Below are 22501 nucleotides of genomic sequence, written 5' to 3'. Positions count from 1 at the left end.
AGTTTTACTCCAATCCGATGTTTCAATGAATTCCTTACCAAGTCTATTTGTTTCATAAGCTTCATACATGTGTCTGGCATAACCGATGGGTTGACCGCTGAGCAGACAGTCCTCTTCAAAATCAGACACAGGTTTCAGAATGAGCTCAACTGGCTGTATTGATACAAATTCAAAAAAGGTAGGAGAGAAAATCATTTCATCAACATTGCACATTACTACATGTAGTTGAGAAGAAAATTAAATTAGACAAATCAATGCAAGCATGCTGAATTGCTGATATGTGAATATGTCTCAGGAGACCGAGTGCATTCAGTAAGCATCAACACACATCACAAGCGCATCAGTTTGTCTAATTCAGGAGTCCTCAATTAATTCCTTACAGTGCCACTATCCTTTAGAGTGTAGCAACTAGCCGGTGGGGTCCAGGGGCCCACCCTAGGGCCCATGAGGTCCAGATGGAATGCCCCAACAGGAGTCCATGGGCCAGAACACCTGAAAGCTCCTGCCATTAGATATGGCTTGGGATGGATCTCCTTGGACTTTATTTCACCAATTGTAATACAAAAAAAAAAAGTTTCCTGTATGTGGCATTAAAACCTAAATGTGATGCGATCAAGCATGAGTCTGTTGTCGATCATAATCAAAATTTAGTTTCAATTTCATTAAAGCCATAATGTACGATCTTATAATATGAAATTGGTTAATTTTTTTCAAACCTGATATTTTTTGCATATTTGTAATGTTTACACACGTCCTAACTTGCATCAAAATGTAATCGGCCAAATTTGTTTGTCTTTCTAGGTCAACAGAGCAAAGTTCGACATATTATCATAATTTATAAATTATGATAATATGTCCGCCTATAGAACTGCGTGTTAAATGGCCAAAATAACCAATGGGGTTTCTTTCACTTTACCTTGTTATTTCAACCTAAAATGGACAACAACCCTTCTCGTCAGTTATTACTAATATTATTTCAACATTTTGAATAAGGAATAACAAAATCAAAATTTGACGGAAATCGTACATTAAGGCTTTAAATGAGCAATTCTCAGTGCTTTATTTTGCTCAAAATCCCATCATAATTAAACTTACTGTTCCAGAGATATGACCATTTTAGTGTTGCTCAGAACAACAAAGGAAGTTGAATATTATTTCAAAATATTGGTTATATCTCAAAATCAATATTCCCGACATCCGACTCATTTTGCTTGATCACATCACAAATGCAAAATGCGATCTTTTACTGAGACAGTCATTGACGATTGTCTTTTGTTTTTTAGTGATTTTTTTCTTCTCCTTTCTTCTGTCAACTTTCCCGTGCATATAGGCCTGTCAAGTAGAACTTAATGTGAACTTACCTTGATATCTAACTGTGCACATGCCTCCAGGGATCTTGGACTAGTTAGCACATATGGACTGTCTTCTGCGTAAGTACTCTCAAAATTATACAAGTCCAGTTTTACACCAGGCTTTGATGGCAGGCAACCATATTCTTCTATAGGAAGGTCATTCCTTCTGTCTGCCATTCTTGGGATTGGACTTGTTTACATAAAACTTGATCAATATGTTTAACCTGCAAATTAACAAAATATATAACAGATGGATTTTTAATTACTATGGACTTCAGTGCTAGCCTTTGACTCCATGCCTCACCAGAGTCTTTTGATGATCGAAACTTCGACTCTATCGACACACAAGAATTATGAACACATTTTCTTTTCTTACAGTTACAAATCATCAGCATGCTGGAAGGTGTATCAGTGCCATTTCCGTTTCCATTTCCTGTGGGGTCCCTCAAGGCACTGTGAACATATATTTAATTTTGGGTTTTTACTGGGGGAAACAGGGGGCAAGAGTTCTGAAGCATGACACCATGTAAATCAATGGAACTTATGGAAGTTTAGAAGTAAACACAGCCAATTACAACAAGCTATTGCATCAAAAATGTTGCTAAAATTCATAAATACACTTCAAGTCACTATAAATTAGACTGTTCAAAATAGGCAACCTTTACTCAAAAAAGATGAAAAAAGCCTGTGGCCGAAAGCTTGCCAAACTTTGTATATATTTTAAAGTTGTATCATACTTTCTACCTTTATTTTAACCTTTACTCAAAAGCAATGAAAGGTACAGTTGACTCATTGATGTCATCGAAATAACTTCCATATAAATTTCAACATCAATTTTATAGATAAATAACATCCGTTATAAAAAATGTCAATGTTGATTGACTGAAAAACAATAGCAATGGACTCTAGCATAAAATTTATGTAGAAATTTGAGTTAGAGTTCTTGAGTAAGACAGGACTGAAGACTGGCACTTATGTACTCGAGAACTCTAGCCTCAAATTTGCACACAATAGTTACATATTCAATGCCAGAGACAGAGTATGTTGCTATCGTTTTTCGGTGGGTTGGTGTTGACATTTTTTACAACGGAGGTTAGTTGAGAAGCAAAAATCCAAAATCGGAGGTTCTGTGTCTGTTTTAATATCATTATCTATTATTTATTAATTCAAACATGTATACACTTTTGAATCAGTTGCACACATCAAGTGATGTGAAGGTGCGTTCACAGAAACACAGTCTCAGACACACACACCCCCACCCACAGATATTTCAAAGTTCTAATAATAATATTTTTTCCAAGGATTTTAATGGATTGAAGAATTTCACAATTCACAATAGGCAGTAAAGATAAGACAGCATTGAAAAAGAATTTGAAGAGGTATAGAGACGATACCAAGAATAATCCGATTCCGCAATAAATATTAATTAGCCATTGAACCAGTAGATCAAGGATGTTGTCCTCGGAATATGTATTAATTCTTGTTTTTTTTGTACTTTTCCCATTTTTTCTTTATGTTTATTTATTGTCATGCATATGTTTTCTCAGTTATATCTATATTATATGTCATATCTCGATAATTTGTTCGAAAAGTCAGAAACATGAAACGGAACTCGCTTTAATTTTTATAGTATAGCCTAATAATCCATAATTGCAGAAACCTGGAAAATAAATTAATAGAAATAGTGATGCATGGCTACATGTATGCACTTTATTTCCTTCATTATTTATTACATGTTATGTTACATCATGGACTATAAAAATAGTATTTAATTAAAAACATTGGTCGGTTACCTGGATCAGGAAAGTTCCTGGCTTTATATTTATTTGATTGCCCATTTTGTGTACTTCTTAGTTATTTGTAAAACAAAATCTTCTTTAATAAATATATTATGAACACTATGTTGCGCAGTTGTAATCTATTAATTCATAGACATGAGAAATCAAACTAAAAAACAAAATCAAAAAACATAATAGCCTACAGCTGGATTTTACATGCTTCTTGGCAGGACATTCCACAAGGGATGAAATTAAGTGAACTGAATATAAGTCTATTTGATCAAAGACAAAATAAATGTATACATTATAATTAAAGACGGAGATAAAAAGAATTTATCGCGTCTGATGTCACTGTCAATTACGATCCTTGATTGGTTAACACAGGTTAATAGCGCGTAAAAGGAAGACCGATCTATCTGGTGCTGATCGGAGAAAAGGAACAGCAGCAAATGGCGAAAAATTACTTACTTTTACAAGGCAAAAAGCAGCTTTTCTAGGCATTGTTGACATGGTGCCTTCGCCAAAGAAACTTTCCTACTATAAAGATCTAATTTTTGAGATGGTTTGCATGTTTGAAAGTGCAAAATTAACAATAAGGCGACCGGTTATACCGCCGTGATCAGCAAGTCATCATCACAACATTTGTAAACAAACCGTGCTCGAGTTTGATTGACAGATGACGTCATACGTGATATATAAATTCTATTTATCTCTGTCTTTAATTATAGTAGGTTACCGCTGTATGTATCCGACGAAATGGAAGTGTGATAGGACAGAATGAAATTTAACACTGTACAAAATTCATTGCATAAAATATGAATACAAGCCTACTTGACAAAATTTACGTTATGCACCCCATCAAAATTTTGGCACAAGTTCAAATGAAAAAAAAGTGTTACATAAACTGGAAAAACCTATAGAATTTATATTATATTCTGGAGTTTTTGCGGCGTCCGCAGAAGATGATTTTGCATACCATCTGCAAAAATTTTAAAAATCGGAGTAGTAAACATTTTTTGAAACGGACGCAAAACCTTTGATTTTGGAGTTTTTGCATCATGTAGTCAACATTATAAACAATAAGTTTTGCGTAGTAAACATTATTAACAATCAAAACATTATTACCAATATTAAGGTGGTACTACACATACCCCTTGATAAATTTGTGACTATTTTTGCATATATCACACTGGTACAGTACGGTAACAAAAGTAATGTATAGGGGCAAGGAATCCATACTACACTGGAATTTCAGCGACTCTCGACAAGCGGTAGGCTACCATACGTAAATTTATGATATGAAATTATAATGATGCCCCTATAACTTTTGTAACCAGTGTACAGTTATTTTTTAAGAAAAATACAAGATTAGTCACAAAATTTATCAGGGGGTGTACAGCTCAACTTACCGTACTTTGCCTAACCAGACAGTCCATGCCAAAATTGTTACTACACCTTTACATTTCATCGAATCTCTTTTTGATGTCTGTCATTTTGAACATCACACTTGAAAGATGTATGCTATGTAGAAACTTTATTTTGCAATTTCATAATTTGCATATTATTAGCATATTTGCAAGAAAAACATGAAAATCAATAAATACCTATATTTTTCACAATTTCAATATTTTATTAGAAATTAAGCATGTAGGCCGTTTGTTATGACTTGATGAATGAAGCTGTTAAAACAGATTTTGATATTTTTGCTTATTTTTCCTTTTTTGCCCCAAAATGTGTAAAAATCAACATTTTTGGATGACCTATATTTTCTTTGAATATTTATCAAATTTCTTAATTTAGGTATAATACAGTGCAGAAAAAGATGTCAAAAAAATCTGTTAAAACAGATTTCCAATAAATTGTTCCATTTTCCATTTTGGGTTAAATACTCAATTTTCATGCGCGGGATATTTGAAACATAAAATGAAAACATGTCCATTGCACTTTTTCCTCGAGATGTACATGTACTATAATATCAAGGTTACGGATATATTATAATCCCTTCTTATCTTCACTGATCCATCAGATACCTATTGTTATGAATGATCAATGAAAAGGTTCAGAACTGGGCTACTAATGGTCTGTCAAGTATCTATAGTTATTTTCAACTCAAAAATCATGCAAGGTCGAATGTAGGAAAAGTATGATCAGTTGAGCTGTAGTACCTTGGAATTATGGAAACTTTCGGGCTTCATAACTGCTAAATTATTAGTCTAAAGAACATAAAAGTATATACATTTTTTAGACTGGAAATGACTTGCTGAATTCATCTGTGAGGTCCAATTTGGGCCAAAATGCTTTTTGGAAAATCCCAAAAAACAATTTTTGGCCCAAATTTTTCGCAGTAACGTAACAAAAAATTGTTTGGCCAAAAAATTTTTTATTAATTTTTAAAAACTAGATAAAAATATCTAGGAGAGTTTTTTTAATTTTTTTGAATTCTGACCAACTTTGAGAAATTTGCACCAAAAATGGTAAAAAAATGCAAAATTTTCAAAAAAATCATAAAAAAAGCCTGATTTTCGCCAAAATTTCAAATATTTTTGGTGAAGTTGGTCAAAATTCAAAAAAATGAAAAAACGGCCCCTAGATATTTTTATCTAGTTTTTAGAAATTAATAAAAAAACATTTTGGTCGAACAATTTTTTTTTCTCATGTTGCACACAAAAATTTGGGCCAAAAAACCTGTTTTTTGGGATTTTCTTCAAAAATGAACATTTTGGCCCAAATTGGACCTCACAGATGAATTCAGCAAGTCATTTCCAGTCTAAAAAATGTATACTTTTATGTTCTTTAGACTAATAATTTAGCAGTTATGAAGCCCGAAAGTTTCCATAATTCCAGGGTACTACAGCTCAACTGATCATGCTTTTCCTACATTCGACCGTGCATGATTTTTGAGTTGACACATTCATGAAAATAACTATAGATACTTGACAGACCATTAGTAGCCCAGTTCTGAACCTTTTCATTGATCATTCATAACAATAGGCATCTGATGGATCAGTGATGATATCAGTTATGAGGCCCGACAGTTTTCATAATTCCAGGGTTCAGACCAACCTTAAAGGTCCACCACCACATCTGGAATAATGAACTGTACATAATTGAGTTATGTGGCCCAGGGCATGTCAGTCCAGACACTACCTAAGTCCAGACATGTATACTTGTATACTGGAGTGTGATCTATAACGACAAGGTCGCCTACCAACTGGCCAGTTGACCAGGCCAACGATTGTGGGCCTTTAAGGGATCTGGAATTAGCGTTTTGAGCGTTTCAACAGTATTTTTTGTAGGACATGAGAGCATATCAGACATATCGAAATTGCATTCTGAATACGAAGAATGTCTTTCTGATATCAAATAATTTTCATTTTTTTGAAATTCACGATATAATACAAATTTTATGACAAATTATTACAATTTGATATTTTTCACTTGCACATTTTTGATATAACAGTCCTCGAAGTATATTTTATAAATCTATTGACATACGGTACCGTATTCTTAAAGTGTATGTAGCTGGGAGGAAAAGCCGACGATCAATTGAAAATTTTGACCTTTTGTATCAAAGATATAGATTTTTTCCCCAAAAAGACATAATATTTTTTGGTGTTTTGGGAAAAAAATCCATATCTTCAATACGAAAAGTCAACATTTTCATTTGATCGTCGGTTTTTCATCCCACCTACATACACTTTTAGTAAAAATCATCAGATTTAAAGTTTACTTCTAGTATTGTTAAATATCAAAAATATCAATTTTTAATCATTTGCCATAAAATGTGTATTACATTGCAAATTTCAAAAAATCAAAATTATTTGATATGAGAAGGACATTCTTCGTATTCAGAATGCAATTCGATATGTCTGATGTGCTCTTATCCCACAATAAATACTGTCCAAACGTTCATACCCCACCCCTTAACAATCATGGAGTTTTTGCATACCGGTAGTACCAATACTACATATATATGCAAAAACACCAAAATCTGAGTACTTACTAGTAAACATTATTAACAATATTTAAAACGGATACAAAACCTCCGATTCTGTAGTTATTTCGGCATCCGCACTCCGCAGAGCCTCCGTTTATGGAGTTTTTGCATACCATCCGCAAAAACTCCAAAATCGGAGTAGTAAACATTACCGGTATTAACAATATTTAAAATGGATGCAAAACCTCAGATTTTGGCATTTTTGTGGTGTCCGCAGAACCTCCGATTTGGAGTTTTTGCATAACATTGTTCACCTGTGTTTACATATCATATTTTGTGGTGAAAAGTGATTACAAATGTGTAATTTGCAATCATTTTTGGAGCAACGATTTCTTTGTCCCGACAGCTAACTGTGTATGTGAATGCACATTAAACACATATAACCACATACACAGTACCTGTTGGAACTCCCGGTCGGATGATGAGAGCAAATTTCTAAAACATTTGCTTTTTGCGTTCAACAAGCCGTGTGCTTGTGTGTGAATGGAAAACAATGGCGAGTAAGCGCTGCATGAGTGGACACCCTACTAACATGCTAATATACTAAAATGCAGCAAACCTTTGACGAGCGTGACTACCGTGATGTTGCAAATTCGGCGCTAACAACGCGTACGGCGCACCAGGCCTCCAAAAACCGCGGGAACGGCGTTCCCAGAAAGGTCACAGAGGTCACAGAAAAACAAATTGCAAAAAAAAAAAAAAAAAAGTTTTCGGCACCTTGGAGAAACACTGGACCTATTATGAAACTTCAGGATCATTCACAGTTAATTTTAAAAAAAAAGAAAAAAAAAATCAGAAAAAAAAAAAACCCATTAACTAATGTTTATTTCTTCATCTACCACATATGATAGATGCATTGGTTTTCCATGCATTTATAATATGTGATAGATGAAGAGGTAAACACAAGTTAATGGTTTGCATATTAAGGGGTTGTTTGGAATGACAGGCGAGTCAGGGGTCAAAAACAAAATTTTTACCTTTTTGACCTCAACACATGTGTATGTATGATCTGCCATACAAAAATTAAAAAAACAATACCTCAAAGTATCATTTTTTAATGTTTTTGTCATAATCACGCTTTTCTACAAATTTCATCTGTTTGTACCGGGGCGTGTCTGTTGCCAGGTAGGCCTACATGACAGCATAGACACGCGTTACAACCTTGAATAATAATACAGAATTGTGACGTTATATTCTTCTTAACCTATCTTAGAACTGCCTATTATTTCAATTGTTATACTGTTCTGGTTGGTTTATTGCATATACTGTGTAGAAATTATGCAATATGACGCCGAGCATGACAGAGTCATCTTCATTCAAATAAAATTCAGGTACCCGTAAGGTACCACGGAGCAATTCGCACGATAATACAATAAAACAGATGAAAGGTATGAATGGTTGTGGAATCGAATTGCAGACCTGTCCCTCTGTCACCTTAGAACTGCATCTCGGAGGCAATGGTAGGTAATAAACCAACCGGAACAAGATGTGCAATTTGGACACACCTACACGCTGGCTGATTTATACTTCAACAGTTCCTCAAAGCGATATCAGAAAAGCCACTATCTCATTGTTCATTGGCCCGCAGTATGAGCTCGCCCCGGGGCACTCAACTTTAGAATTGATGGGTATATGTGCCTACAAGCGGCGCGAAGTAGGCGCATATCAGTACAAAACGTTGGGGTTTTTTTTATTTAAAAACAAGGGTCATTATGTACAATCAAAATGAAAAAGGGGTCATTGGGTATAATATTTTGAAAACTGAAGGTGCCTGGTCATCGGGTATATTCGGCTTCAAAAGAGGGGCATATATTGACAGGCACATACCGTCACCTCTAAAGTTGATGCCCCCGGTGCTCGCATTATATTTTGTTCATGGCTCGGCTTTTAAAACTCCCACACATCACAATAAGGCTATTGAAAAGTGAATAGAATAGCTAATGATAGACCGGTCCCTGCGATTAGTCGCGGACCCGAGCGACAATATAGTAAACACATCGAGTTTATAACACAAGTGACAGTAGTCGTGAATTATGGAGGGTTTCATTGAACTTCTACCAGCAAAATATGGAATAATTTAAACACAAGACACCAATCGAGATGATGATACCAGCCATAATGGAAGGCTTGTATTTGACCTTCTTATGAATCCATTTTCGTGGCGAGAAGTTAAAAAGGTAATGTATATGGTCATTTTCACGGTAAAGGGTGTAACTTTGGATTTTTAACATTTTAATCCGTAGTGTTCTAATAAAGCCACAGAATTCCATGATTTTTGGCCACATAAGTCATCTAGTTAGCAGCTACCTTGGGTAGCATAATCAGCTTTGGGAGTTACTGCGTCAGTTTTAGCAGGCTTAAATGTACTTAATATTGCCATTTTGAAAAACTATAAAAAACAGTAACATTTTTGTAAAACCCTGTGTTTTCTTCAGTTAGTTCATGGATAATTTTTCTTATCCTGAAAGTACAGTCATATGTTCAGTAAACACTGCCACATTGTGAACAGCCCTGTATTTTTGAGAACCGGACTTCGATATTTGTCGTTTCGGAGGCTTCATTTTCCGTTAACAATTGTTAACAAACTTTGAGGGTGTAGCTTTGGTTCATAATTCTTGGTTATTTCTTCACTTCTTCTTGATTCATAACAGTTGTTATCTTAACTTGAAATGGGTAACAAAAATTAGTCGATTTGCAAGCTTTTAAAATTTTTATAAAATCTTGACTTCAAAGAGCCGTTTTTCCGTTAACTTTTTTGAAGCCTCCGAAACAAACTGTTCAGCAAGCTTGTTCAAATATAAATAAAAGAGCTCATCCAATCTATTTATCAAAATGTAGTAAAGTAGATCCTCAAGTCACATGTTTTTAAATCGTGGAGATATATATCACCGTTTGAAAATGGGACCCAATACAAACTTTCCGTTAACAATTGAAGCCTCCGAAACAAATGAAGCCTCCGAAACAACAATAAGATTAATTATCATCTATGCATATCTAAATTGGTGTGTTTCATAATGATATCTGCATTGTAATTATTACTTGATATGTGCAGAATGTCATAAATTTAAAAAAATTGACATTATGGTTAATATTTGAAAAATATACTGATACCCAAAAATGCCTGTTTCGGAGGCTTCACATGCAAAAAACACCATACTTAACGAATGGGTGAAAAAATTAACATGTGATAAATCTACAATATCTGCCGCATAGAATCATTGATTCAATACACACAAGAAAATAACAGCTTAGATGATCCCAACACTGTTGTTTTCAAAAAACTACTTCTGCAATGTTTAACAATTGTTAACATGAAGCCTCCAAACAAAAAAAAATGACTTGCTGTGATAATTTAATTTTTGTCACAACTGAAATTCAATACTTAGAAGCAAAGCATGAAAATTGGTAATTGTGATATTTTTTACCTATTTTTTATGTCAACTTGTAGTAGTTAGCCAAATATTTTACTTAATGATCACCTGTGTTGTTAACTGAAGCCTCCGAAACACAAATCGCTTGAATTGCCAATTCTAAAAATAACTCCAATTTCTGTGAAACTTGGCTGGGAGGTTCCTTTCATCAAGTAGTATTTGTACATGAAGTTAGACATTCAAATTATTTTAGGAACCCAATTAAAACTTAAAAAATATGTTTAAGGTTTGGAAATTTCCATTGTAAATGACACTTGATGTTAAAAATTTTCAAAACTGCAATTACAAACATAGCAAAACATGGTATAAAATTTAACTTATATCTGTTGACTTACTTTGGAATGGGATTTCACATGTATTCCAGCTTTCATGTCATAATTTTCTGAGGTTATGTAAAATACATTTTTTCTTAGATTTTAACCAAAATGTTATGGAAATGTCAAATATTTTATTAGAAATCAAAAGGTTTAAGCCTTGAACCATTATTTTACTGGAATTTAAGTTGCTTCTATGCATGATTTCAGTAAACAGAAACATATTTAAGTGGTTTGAAATTTTGACCCAAAAAATCAAAAGTTACTCCCTTTACTGTGAAAATGACCATATTTCAAGAAATTTGGGTTCAAAAATTCCGTATCAGCTCGTATCATCAATTCCGTAAATATGGCGTATAGAGGCACAACTTGACAATAAACTGAACTATTTAAACGTAAAGGACGCACTGGATACACATAAATTTGTGTTTCCTTGCTGGCGGAATAGTTGCAAAACTCTTTTTTGTCAAAAAAGTTGGACAATTTATGAATTATGATTGGCAAAATAGCGAAAGGAAATAGACTTTTCCAACCATGTAAAACTACACTGGGTTGTTGACATGGTCGACATACATTAAGGCATACGCATGTTCCTGAAGTAGGAGGTAAGTACTATAATTAATTGTTTAAAGTGCTCAACATACCAGCAAAAAGTCATAGGGTCATCAGAGTACAGGGACTTTGTGAAATACTGGGTACAAAAAAAAAGTGCGTGAGCCGATATGCAACATCAAATATAAAAGCCGATTTACATAATTTCCCATGACCTTACAGAAGTGATCGTGCTCAAATATAAAACTATAGAGTTTGGTCCTTGATATGCACCATCAATTGTGTACTTGTGATCAATATTGCTAGGCAAACAATCACAGCAAACATGCCAAAATCCTCCCATTTCTCCTCCATTTACACACATATAAACCCATCCCTTAAGGATAACAAACTGTAATTTTTTCGTAATTTTTTTCCATTTTTTTTTTTCAAATTATCTGTGAATAATCCTAACCCTTCAGAATAGGTCCAGTGGTTCTTCAAAGTTGCAAACTACTTCTAAAAAATGTTAAAAAATAAATAAAAAATTGTTTTGAGTTTTGACAGTAATACTTTGAAATTTTAAGTTGTGTTTTTTTGTGAAAAGGGATGTAAATTTTGATAGAAAACTGTTCCAAAATAAGGCTCAGATTGCACAAGAGAGCATCTAAACCCTGAGAGCTTCCAGGGCCCTTAAGCGGGCCCTGGACCCCGGCCGTTAGGATTTCGCGCTTCGCGCACGCGCACATAGGCCTATTTCAGTTATTTCACAGAAAATTTTCAGCACTTGTCATTAAGTTCCCAGACAGCAGAAAATTTTCTGGAGGCCTGCGGCGCACAGTTCATTCATAAATTTCCACTCGGCAATAACAGATCGCCTCAGCAGCCAATTAGAGACAAGTGCGTGCAACGCAGTAAATACGCGATGTATCCTTACAATACGCGCTCGTCAAAGGTTTACTGCATTTTAGTATAGTAGTACTCAGACTCAGTACATGTAACTGGTAAGCATGGTCATTTAATTATAGATAATAGGTATGCTAGGTGAATTCAAATTTGCCATCAAACTGCATTATTTTACATATCAAATTAAAGCCCTTGAGTAAAGAAAGCCAAAACTGAAAACATTTTTGTCATAGCACTTTCCGTAACAAAGTTACATCTTGTCAAAGATTGACTTTCATCAAAAAGATTCTGCTAGCAAAATTCCCCAAAACGGCATTTAGGGGTGTTTCTAGATCTTAGTCTCATGGCGATAGCAGCTTTTTTTAATGGAACTGCTATCAAAATCCCTTTAAAATTCCATGTGCGACTTGATTATCACCATAAAAAATCATATATTTGGGTCAAGTGAAGTATAGAAAACATATGTAGGTTTCCTTCACCGACCTATTCTCGAAAAAAATTCAAATTTCTATGTAAATATGCATTGTGTTTGGGCCCCGGTCTCGGCGAATTTCGCTGACTAGCAAATGTGTTAAGGAGGTACTACACCCCTGCCCAATTTTGTGCATATTTTTGCATTTTTCTCAAAAATTATGGCGCATTGGGGACAAGTAAGATATGTATATTATAGGGGCAAGGACTACAACTACTGCACTGGAAATTTTATTTCAGCACAGCCAACAGTTGTGGAGTTACAGTCAAAAATGAGGGAAAACCAATATTTGATCAATAAATCAATAACTACTTGCTTTGTGTTGCTGTATTTTCAGTACAGTAGTTGTAGTCCTTGCCCCTATAATATACATATTTTACTTGTCACCAATGTGCTATAATTTTTGAGAAAATTGCAAAAATAGGCGCAAAATTGGATAGGGGTGTAAAGTCTTATTCAGATTTCATTTGACAGCTTAACCATCGCATATACGCGCGCGACGTCAAGCGTGTGCATTGGACCTTGTGCAAATAATACGCGCTGGACGGCTAGCAGCACGCTTAATTTGTAAAAGGAATCTGAATAAGACTTTAGTACCCCTTAACTAAGGTTTGCCTGGGATACTTATGCACAAATCAATTGGTAGTCCCGGCCCCCAGGGGCCGGGATATGGGACCTACCCGGGACTTGGCCGGGATGTAACAGTTCAATGTGTCCCCGCAGTGCGGGATGTAGTGGGGCGTGTACGGGATGTAATGCCTCTCAAACAGGCCGGATCTACCCGGAGTGTACCCGGACGTAATAGAAGAGTACTCACAACTGTGCGGGTCCTATGTGGGGAAACACTAGCCTGTTCTAGCGATTTACCCGGGAATGCACGCTTCTCGATAATTTTGTTTTGAGCTCGTAAAATACAGGCAATCGCCATTTGGTTCATTTCCTATCAAAATAGGAGCACCGATTCACATGGTTTTGTTTTTCAGACAGTGGCAGACAAGCAGACAACACAGCCAGGGTTGCCATAGTACTAGCCTACGATTTTTCCGTATTTCGTACGGAAATGGTCAAGAAAATGGGAGTACGGATAATGGATTTTTGTCCTAAAGTATGTTTTTCAAAAAGTTATTAACAAAAAAAATATTAAAGGCTATTCAGAGATTTTTACTGCTCGTATTTGGCGTTGAAATACAGACCTGCACTGTACCAAAGTTTTTAAAAAAATGGGACGTGCCCTATTTCCGTCATTAATGAAAAATATTAATGTGCATGCGCGATCCGAAAACAATGTCGGAAACCGATCTTATAGGCCTAATCTTTTGCACAAATAGAGCTATAATGCATGTTATAATGAAAAATATTAATGTGCATGCACAATCCGAAAGTCAGGGAAAAATATGTCGGAAACTGACCATCTTGTAGGCCTATTAAATAATTTGTTTTATTTGTATTTTATGTGTATTTTTTTATTAATCATCTAACTGCTACATATTAATGCTATGTCTTCTGAAGGTATTTAGTCCGAACTATTTAGCTCTACTGGTGCAAAAGAATGGGCCTATACAAGATGATTTCTGTTATTATTTTTCATTAACCATCTTAATGCTACGATAGGCTGTGTCTTCTAAAGGTATTTAGTTAACTATGTAGCTATATGGTGAAGAGAATATTTAAGCCTATAAGTTGGTTTCAGAAGTCGTTTTTGCTCATGACTTTGGCACATTGATTTTTCTTAAACCATAAATAAATAAAGAACTCCATTTCGGTTTATATAAAATTAGAAAAGACAGCAAGGAGAGGAGCATAGGTCTTGTGGTCGTCCCATGTATACGTGGAGGGACCCGGGAGGGACTCTCCGAGAGGGTTTCCAGAGTTTTTAAAAAACATGACTTTTCCACCAGTATGAAACCCCACCGCACGATACGCAACATGTTAGATCACCCGAAAGACAAGCATGACCCATTACAATCAGCAGTTCAGTGATCTACGAGATACCTTGTCAGAACTGCCCCAAAACTTACATCGGGGAAACAGGCCGCTTGTTAACAGAACACAAGTCAGAAAGCGAAAAAGTAAGCGCCAAGAGTTCACCCGGTCACAACGAAAAGCATCTGCTTCAGAAATTCATAAATCTGCCTTTGCCGAACATGTTGCCAACCAAAACCACGTAATTGGGTGGGAGGAGGCGCAGGTTATTGATCAAGAATCCGACAAAACTACACACTGGCTAAAGGAAGCAATCTGGATCAGGAGTAGGCCTGGAGGAAAAGATACTATGAATAAAGATGAGGGGTCATCATGATGTTCTTGCTCGACACAATCACGAGATTGAGAACCTGTCCCGGCCCCTTAGGGCCGGGGAGTATGCGGGGACTTCGAACATGGTGCCCGGGGCTAGGGGGCGGGGACTTGGCCGGGATGTACCCCGGGATGTACACGGAAATAGTGCCCCACCCTGCGGGGACCAAGCCGGGACTGTACATGTTTGTAACAGTTTCCAAAATTACATCCCCGGGTAGGTCCCCGCTATCCCCGGCCCCTGGGGGGCAGGGACTGCAATTGATTTGTGCATTACTAAAGTTGTTTTCTTTAAACTTCCGTGGTCCGGGTACGCGCTGGTGAATTGCGATCGCGTAGAAGTGACAAGGTCGCCTACTACGCTACCGCGCCAAGACCAATGGGTCAGCCGGGCTTGTTGTCAAGTGCATTGATCAGCCAATCAGCATGATTGTTTATTGCTTTTGTGTTTACGCTGGTGTACGCGATACGCACAGGCACGACCACGGAAGTTTAAAGAAAACAACTTTAGTAGATAAGCTTAAAAAACGTCAAAGTCAATGGCATGCTTTGCTTGTCTCCTAAAACCATGAATCATGAAAACCAAAAAATTTATCGCTCATACGTGTATATACTTACCTTTGATTAAATTGAATTTATTTTTAACGGTGTTTATCTTAATATGATTTTTAAAATTTATTAAAACTCCAATCTGAATTTTTTTCCATTTTTGAAATTGAAAATCGTATCATGGTATTGACAGTCTGCATCACTGTTATTTACAGACCGCAACCTGACACAGAACCGGAAGTGCTAGGTGAAAGCAGGGGGCTGACACTCACCTCATTTGCATGGCAAAATTACCCGTCTCCTCTGCAGCCAATTTGTTTTCGCTCCATCGAAATCAAGCTGGTCACGGAGGAGACTACCTTCCTTTGTGTTTGTTCATTTGTGTATGGAGAGCCCTTCTTGGAGTCCGTTTGGACTTAGGCTACGCTCTCAGCTAGAGTCCGACGCTGTATTGTACTAGAAACACCTTCTCTTTGAATTCGCTAGAGCAAGGAAAATAAAAACTGGTTTCATTACTATCTGTTTTTGAGCTTTTTTTGCATGTCTGCGACCATGGTGTTACCACAACTGTCTTTGCGTCATTAACATGTGCTGGAGTCTAGCACAGGTCAACCAAAGTCCCGGATTTTGCTGTCAACATGACATCGATCTGATCACATGCGGACACATGATGCGATCGGTGAGAAACGGCCACTGATGAGAATTTAATTTTCTCATTCTTCTTTTGGATGACAAAATAATAATGTTTATTTTGAGCTCAGCGGGGATTACCAATTTTCACCAGTTTTAATAAGACAATAATGATTGACACACACACCAGGAAGTTTCTCATCCAAAAGAATGAGAAAATTTAAATTCTCACCATTTTGGCCGTTTCTCATCAAAATGTCCGTTTTCTCATCCAAAACTTCCTTTAGTGTATTAAGTTAGCTTAGGCCTATTGATCCTAAATTTGCTGGTAGGGTAAAACTCGTTTTAGGGGTGTTTAAAAAGTCATGCGTTTAGGCCTACACTATCATACTTGAGTGCCCCCCACCCCCGGTGAAATTTGGGACTCATTTGGTCACCGTCCTAAGCGTCCTTGCCCACACGAGTCGCCCAGGAGTAGGCCCTACCCGGCATTATTAATTATTAGTGGTTAGCCCCTAAATACAGTCGCGTATCGTGTTGTCAATTATCGTTACTTGTGTCCAAAGAGCTTTTAATAGAAATAGAGTCGCAATAGATTATATAATCTTTTGTTCTTTTGATGCCGATTAGAAGTTGCGACAGGCTATTCATAAAAGTGGTACCATTGTTTCGAAGAAAGGGTTCCGCCATTAAATTGGTCACTGATCCGGCATCATATTAACGCTCTACACAACAGGCGGGTATCAATAAGTGACCACACTACAGTCATGTGTAAGGGCAGTCATGTGTAAAGTGGTACCATTGTACTTATGTATCCCAAATGTGTGCTTGTGTGGGTCTGAAGACTATAAGGAGGCTTTAGCTGTCGATGCAATCATCTTTACCACCCACCTGACGATAGGCGTTTCATTTAAATAAATTGAATGCTCTTGGTGATCGATTACACATTAGAATGTATGAAGGCTGCCATGTCCAGTCCATATATCTATATTACACTATAATGGTAATCGCTATACGTATACATGTAAATATAAGTATAGGCCTATAAAGGTTGTTTTAAAGAAATTTCCATTTAATTTTATTTTAAGAAGGAGATTGGTATAGAAATAGTGGCGTGCCCAAAGAGGGGAGGGGGTTGGGGAGGGGCAGATTCACCTCTGTAAGAAGTCTTGGGAGGGGAGGAGGGAGGAAGAAGGGAGGAGGGGATATGGAGAATGGGAGAGGGCTGGAGGAAGGCAGAAATAAAAAGATATAATAAAGACAAGTAGATAAATAGAAATATAAGCGAAAAATGATGGGAATGAGAGAGGGAGGGTGAGAGGGGACAATGAGAGCGAGGGAGTGATAAAGACAGTGTAGGTCTAGGAAAGAATAAGTACAAAGAAAAAAAAAGAAAGGAATGATGAATACATTTAATAATAATTATTAGGCCTATATAATAACTAAACGCATAACAGCACTGGGCAGCCATTCGACGATGTCAATGCCTTTATTCGTTACGTAATTAAAACGCCCAGTCAGCTGTATTTCACACCTACCAAACACAACTCACCCAATTTCGCAAACTGGACGTTGAATGTACACTCTCATGAATATTGATTGGCAACATTTTCCAATATGTCAGCGTTCTAATAGGAAACAATAGAACAATAGACCCTGCAGAGCGTTGCTTGTGTCCATGGATATGACCCTATGTATAAGTAGTCTTCATAGAATTCACACAGTCTATGCCATGTCATTTACGGATACAAAGAGGATAATAATGTTGAGGGCGCCCACAAAATCTTACACCGTCTTACACAATGTTCCAAGGCAAAGTTCAGTTTAATATTTACTCATCGTACAAATACAGACGTTTTATTATGTTATGATGTTGTCTGGATGGGTGGACAGTTGTCACACTGTGCCCAACAACCGGGAATCCGCATTCATTTACAAATAGCATTAAATTAGTATCACATAGTGGCCTCCGTGCAGTGGAAAACCTTAATTCTTTCATCAAAAAGAAATGAAAATGACCAAAAAACCGGATCCACCTGTACGCCTATAAAATGGGCACAGAAATTTGTCTCAAATATGAATGAATTTTAAGAAACATACGGGATATGATGAACCAATGACCTGACGCCATGATAGCAGGATCTATTGGTTGTTTTATATACAATGCATATACCGTGTTGTCATAATACCAATATTTGGCATAATATATAACGACTAATATTTAGTATTGTAAATATGCAGTTCATATGCACAAACGAACACTGATCTTTATGATATTCAGGTTGTTGTACATCTCATATAACATGTCATATAGGAGGTCATATGTGTTGACCTTCTCCTATTGTATTTGTTCATCTGTGTATGGAGAGGATTAGCGCCATTAAACGCCATTAAAACTCCATCAGTATTAGGGCGTAGTTCAGTGAACTCACCAGATTGCTATTCCAAGTACTTTGATAAATACAGATAATATGTATTGATGGGTGGAGGCGATTGCATTGAAAACCTAATACATTATTCATAACAGTTACGTAATCAATCGATAGTGCGGACACTTTTCATTTGCAAACCACCAAAATTCGTGATCTTTTAGCGTTGGAAAAGAAACCACGTGAATAGAGTGCCCTCTCAAGAATATCAACTCTCTGGTGAAAGTGTCAACATTTAATACAGGGAAAGAGAAAGTCACGAGATATAAGACAACAAACTTATTCAACAAAAAGTCTTTCAGTCACTGAATTGGTCGAGTATTTTACTTACAAAATGGAGATTTTTGTGAGCGTTTCAGGTCGTATTTGCTTGACATTGCATGTGTTATTTTTGTTTATCGGTGTAGTAGTCGGCCAAGATCCACCAGAATGCACAATGCTAACCGGTAGTACATGTGCATGTGTGTTTCCTGATGGAACGAAAATAGATTTGTCTCCGTTAGATGGTGCAAATAAGCCAGCGTAAGTAATAAGTATAAGTACTATACAAATGTGTGTTATGATTTTAAGAACATAATATTATTGGAAAACAGGACAAGGAAGGTTGTTTTGTATGTCTGGTTCCATACACTACAGCAATACGCAGTATTGCTGTCTGGTATTAAAGCAGGTACGAATAATTCCGTGTGAATTCAGACGTCGGAGCAGGTCAAACACAGGGGACTAGCCTACATCCCGTATCCTACTATCACTCAAACAAGCATGAAAACTGCGATGCGGATATAGTATCATCACAGGGACTGAGAAATGCGACATTTTCGATGTTTGTACTGGGGAATTTCAGACACGGAGACTCCGCGGAGATTTCTGCAAATTCGTCCAAAGGTAACCAAATGGTTGGGGATCGCATTTTTAACTATCACTAAATGTTTCAGAATTGCGGTGGCTAAAAAGTAGACAGTTTCGGGACTGTAATTGGTGTAGATGTCACATTTTGAACAGTGAGCGATAAGTGACCAATTTCATGCTCAGCACAAGTGTTTATCTTTACTCAGGGTAGTTGTTTTGCACCATAAGTTGTGATCCCAGGGTAGCCTAGACTCGTGAGTCTCATGGACGCCGTTCGTCCACTGAGACTCGTTTTTCCCATTTTGTGTGTGAATGTGATTTACACGCTTAAGACTTTGCGCCCGCTGTAGCATTTTAACAAATTTCTTTGAAATTTGGACGATGCATGTAAAACTGTACTCATATAAGAATCAGAAACTTAACTAGGATTCTTACCAAATTCTTGAAACTTAAAGGTGAACCTCATTGAAAATAAAGTTATATATCAATGGAAAGCTTATGATGTCAGGAAGCAGAAAAGAATATTTTTTATTTGCCTAACGTACTAGGCTAGACAAAATCTCCATGCAAAGATTGGATATTGGCACCCTCCCCTAAATTACAAAACGAAATCTTTCAAATTGGGCGCTTTCGTTGATGACGCCAGCTCGGGGACACAGTTACTTCGGGTTTGATTGTAAACACAATGTCCATGCATTACTGTGGCATGCATCGGGCCAATGCAAGAAATCAGTCATTGTCAACTTACTTTACATGAAAAATTTCTTCAATAAAATAAGAATAACATGAAGGAAACATCATGATCAAATCAAGAATGAAGTTCCTGAATAAAGTGTGTGATAAAAATGGAAAAAGTGCTGGCCGGGGTGATTTGGGATAGGCCAAGCCATCCACGATATCATAGGGAATATTACAAAGCACGAAGAGCGAAGATTCGCCGAAGAACCGGAATGAAAACAGATTGCAAAAAATAACTGCTAGTGCTACCAGTTCAGATCGTCACACCAAGTTGAGATAAACTTATCACAATGAGAAAATGAAGGAATAGAATAAGGTACATGTACAGGATTTTTTAATTATTTCTTAGCTTTACAACCGGTCATGTATGATAGGCGAACTCGTAGATACATCCCGGGAGATACATACGGGCCATGAACTCAGTGGCCGTCGCCGAGTGTTCGGTATCCGCGACTGTACTGTACTTGCAGACAAAATGACCGACTTGATATTCACATTCTGATATTTCCAACTTATTGCTACTTCATCAGCAAAATTTATTCCGGTAAATGTTCCAAATATCAAGGAACGATTGATCAAATCAACTAATATACAGAGAAGTGCTCCCGGAAGTTGTGGTTGTGGTACGACCCTTTGTTGTGTACATATCACCGTCCCGCACGCTGTGTACGTACTGTGTGTTATGAACATTGTGTATGCGTTCGACTAATAATTCCATCGTAATAATAAAGCGCCGGTAATTCCGGCATTTTATTCAAAATCTCGGATTTTGACAAAACGACAGCAGCTAGAGTCTTGATTTCTGCAGTGTATATTGGGTTAATAAAGTACAATTTAATCGTGTAAAAAAGGAATTTTAAAAATTCAGTGAGGGCGTCTTCCTCAGCAAATGTTATAATATGACTTTAATATATATGGTATATTATCGTATATATGCACATTTTTTAATCTAAATGGTATTTTACATAGAAGTACAAGACCATGGTTAAATTAAATGTAACATGTGATGAAATATATTTGCATAACACTGTGACACTCTAGGTTTGGAATATATACTGTAAACATTTCTACGAATGGGGAATTCCGGCAGGGAATCTGAAACTTTCGGAATCGGAGTCACAGCAGATTTGAAAAGCGGATTAAAATGGTACCCTAAATGTGTTATAAACAAGTTTAAAACTACCCCTTGTCATGAAAATCAGGTTTTTTTTGCCCCTTAACGCGTCACACACGTAACATGCTCAACCAAGAAAAAAACACCCCTTTTCACACATTTTTTTGGTCACGCATGCTTACATCATTATATTTGAGTGCCCCCCACCCCCCGGATAATGGGATGTACAATGTGACCAGGTTTATGCCATGTGTATGGCATTGACAGAGGTGCTCAAACAACACCACATAGGCTAGAACTATAGCCCCGTTCACACACCGTGATGCTTCTCGAATAGCGAGCATAGCGAGGGCTACTATTGGTGGAATATCTTGGATCATCATACATGTACATTGTATATATAGGTATCAGAGAGAGTACAACACAGTGTGCTACATATGCCTATAAAAGGAAAAATTTCTAGCACTGCATGGTGTCATGCATTGATTGATTCTCTCACATCTGCACAAACAGGATTTTGACAAAACTACAGCACTAGAGAGTCTTGATTTTTGCAGGGTATATTGGTTTAATAAAGTACAATTTAATCGTGTAAAAAAAGGAATTTTAAAAATTCAGTGAGGGGCGTCTTCCTCAGCAAATGTTATAATATGACTTTAATATATGCACATTTTTTAATCTAAATGGTATTTTACATAGAAGTACAAGACCATGGTTAAATCAAATGTAACATGTGATGAAATATATTTGCATAACACTGTGACACTCTAGGTTTGGAATATACTTTAAACATTTCTACGAATGGGGAATTCCGGCAGGGAATCTGAAACTATCGGAGTCACAGCAGATTTGAAAAGCGGATTAAAATGGTACCCTAAATGCATTATAAACAAGTTTAAAACTACCCCTTGTCATGAAAATCAGGGTTTTTTTGCCATGCCATTTAACATGCTCAACCAAGAAAAAAACACCCCTTGTCACACATTTTTTTGGTCACGCATGCTTACATGATTATTACTAGAACTATAGCCCCGTTCACACACCGTGATGCTTCTCGATTAGCGAGCATAGCGAGGGCTACTATTGGTGGAATATCTTGGATCATCATACATTGTA

General features: G+C 36.6%; 2 protein-coding genes across 2 annotated transcripts in view; one reads left to right on the top strand and one right to left on the bottom strand.

The window, feature by feature from the left end:
* The window catches only part of LOC140149554 (uncharacterized), a 40115-nt gene extending 24336 nt beyond the window's left edge, over positions 1-15779 (bottom strand). The window contains exons 1-3 of the mRNA XM_072171633.1: positions 15695-15779; positions 1362-1576; positions 39-153 (exon numbers count right to left, since the gene is read on the bottom strand). Of these exons, the coding sequence (XP_072027734.1) occupies positions 39-153; positions 1362-1529 (283 nt within the window). The 5' untranslated portion in view covers positions 1530-1576; positions 15695-15779. The remainder of the gene's footprint in view (positions 1-38; positions 154-1361; positions 1577-15694) is intronic.
* Positions 15780-18592: 2813 nt separating this feature from the next.
* LOC140150856 (cation-dependent mannose-6-phosphate receptor-like) overlaps positions 18593-22501 on the top strand; it is a 33239-nt gene continuing 29330 nt past the window's right edge. Inside the window, exon 1 of the mRNA XM_072173003.1 lies at positions 18593-19206. Coding sequence (XP_072029104.1) covers positions 19019-19206 — 188 coding nt within the window. The 5' untranslated portion in view covers positions 18593-19018. The remainder of the gene's footprint in view (positions 19207-22501) is intronic.

Source organism: Amphiura filiformis, chromosome 4 (genome assembly GCF_039555335.1).
Source record: "Amphiura filiformis chromosome 4, Afil_fr2py, whole genome shotgun sequence".
Taxonomy (NCBI): Eukaryota; Metazoa; Echinodermata; class Ophiuroidea; order Amphilepidida; family Amphiuridae; genus Amphiura; species Amphiura filiformis.
Note: the sequence above shows the minus strand (reverse complement) of the source record. Positions and strands in the feature narration are given on the sequence as shown.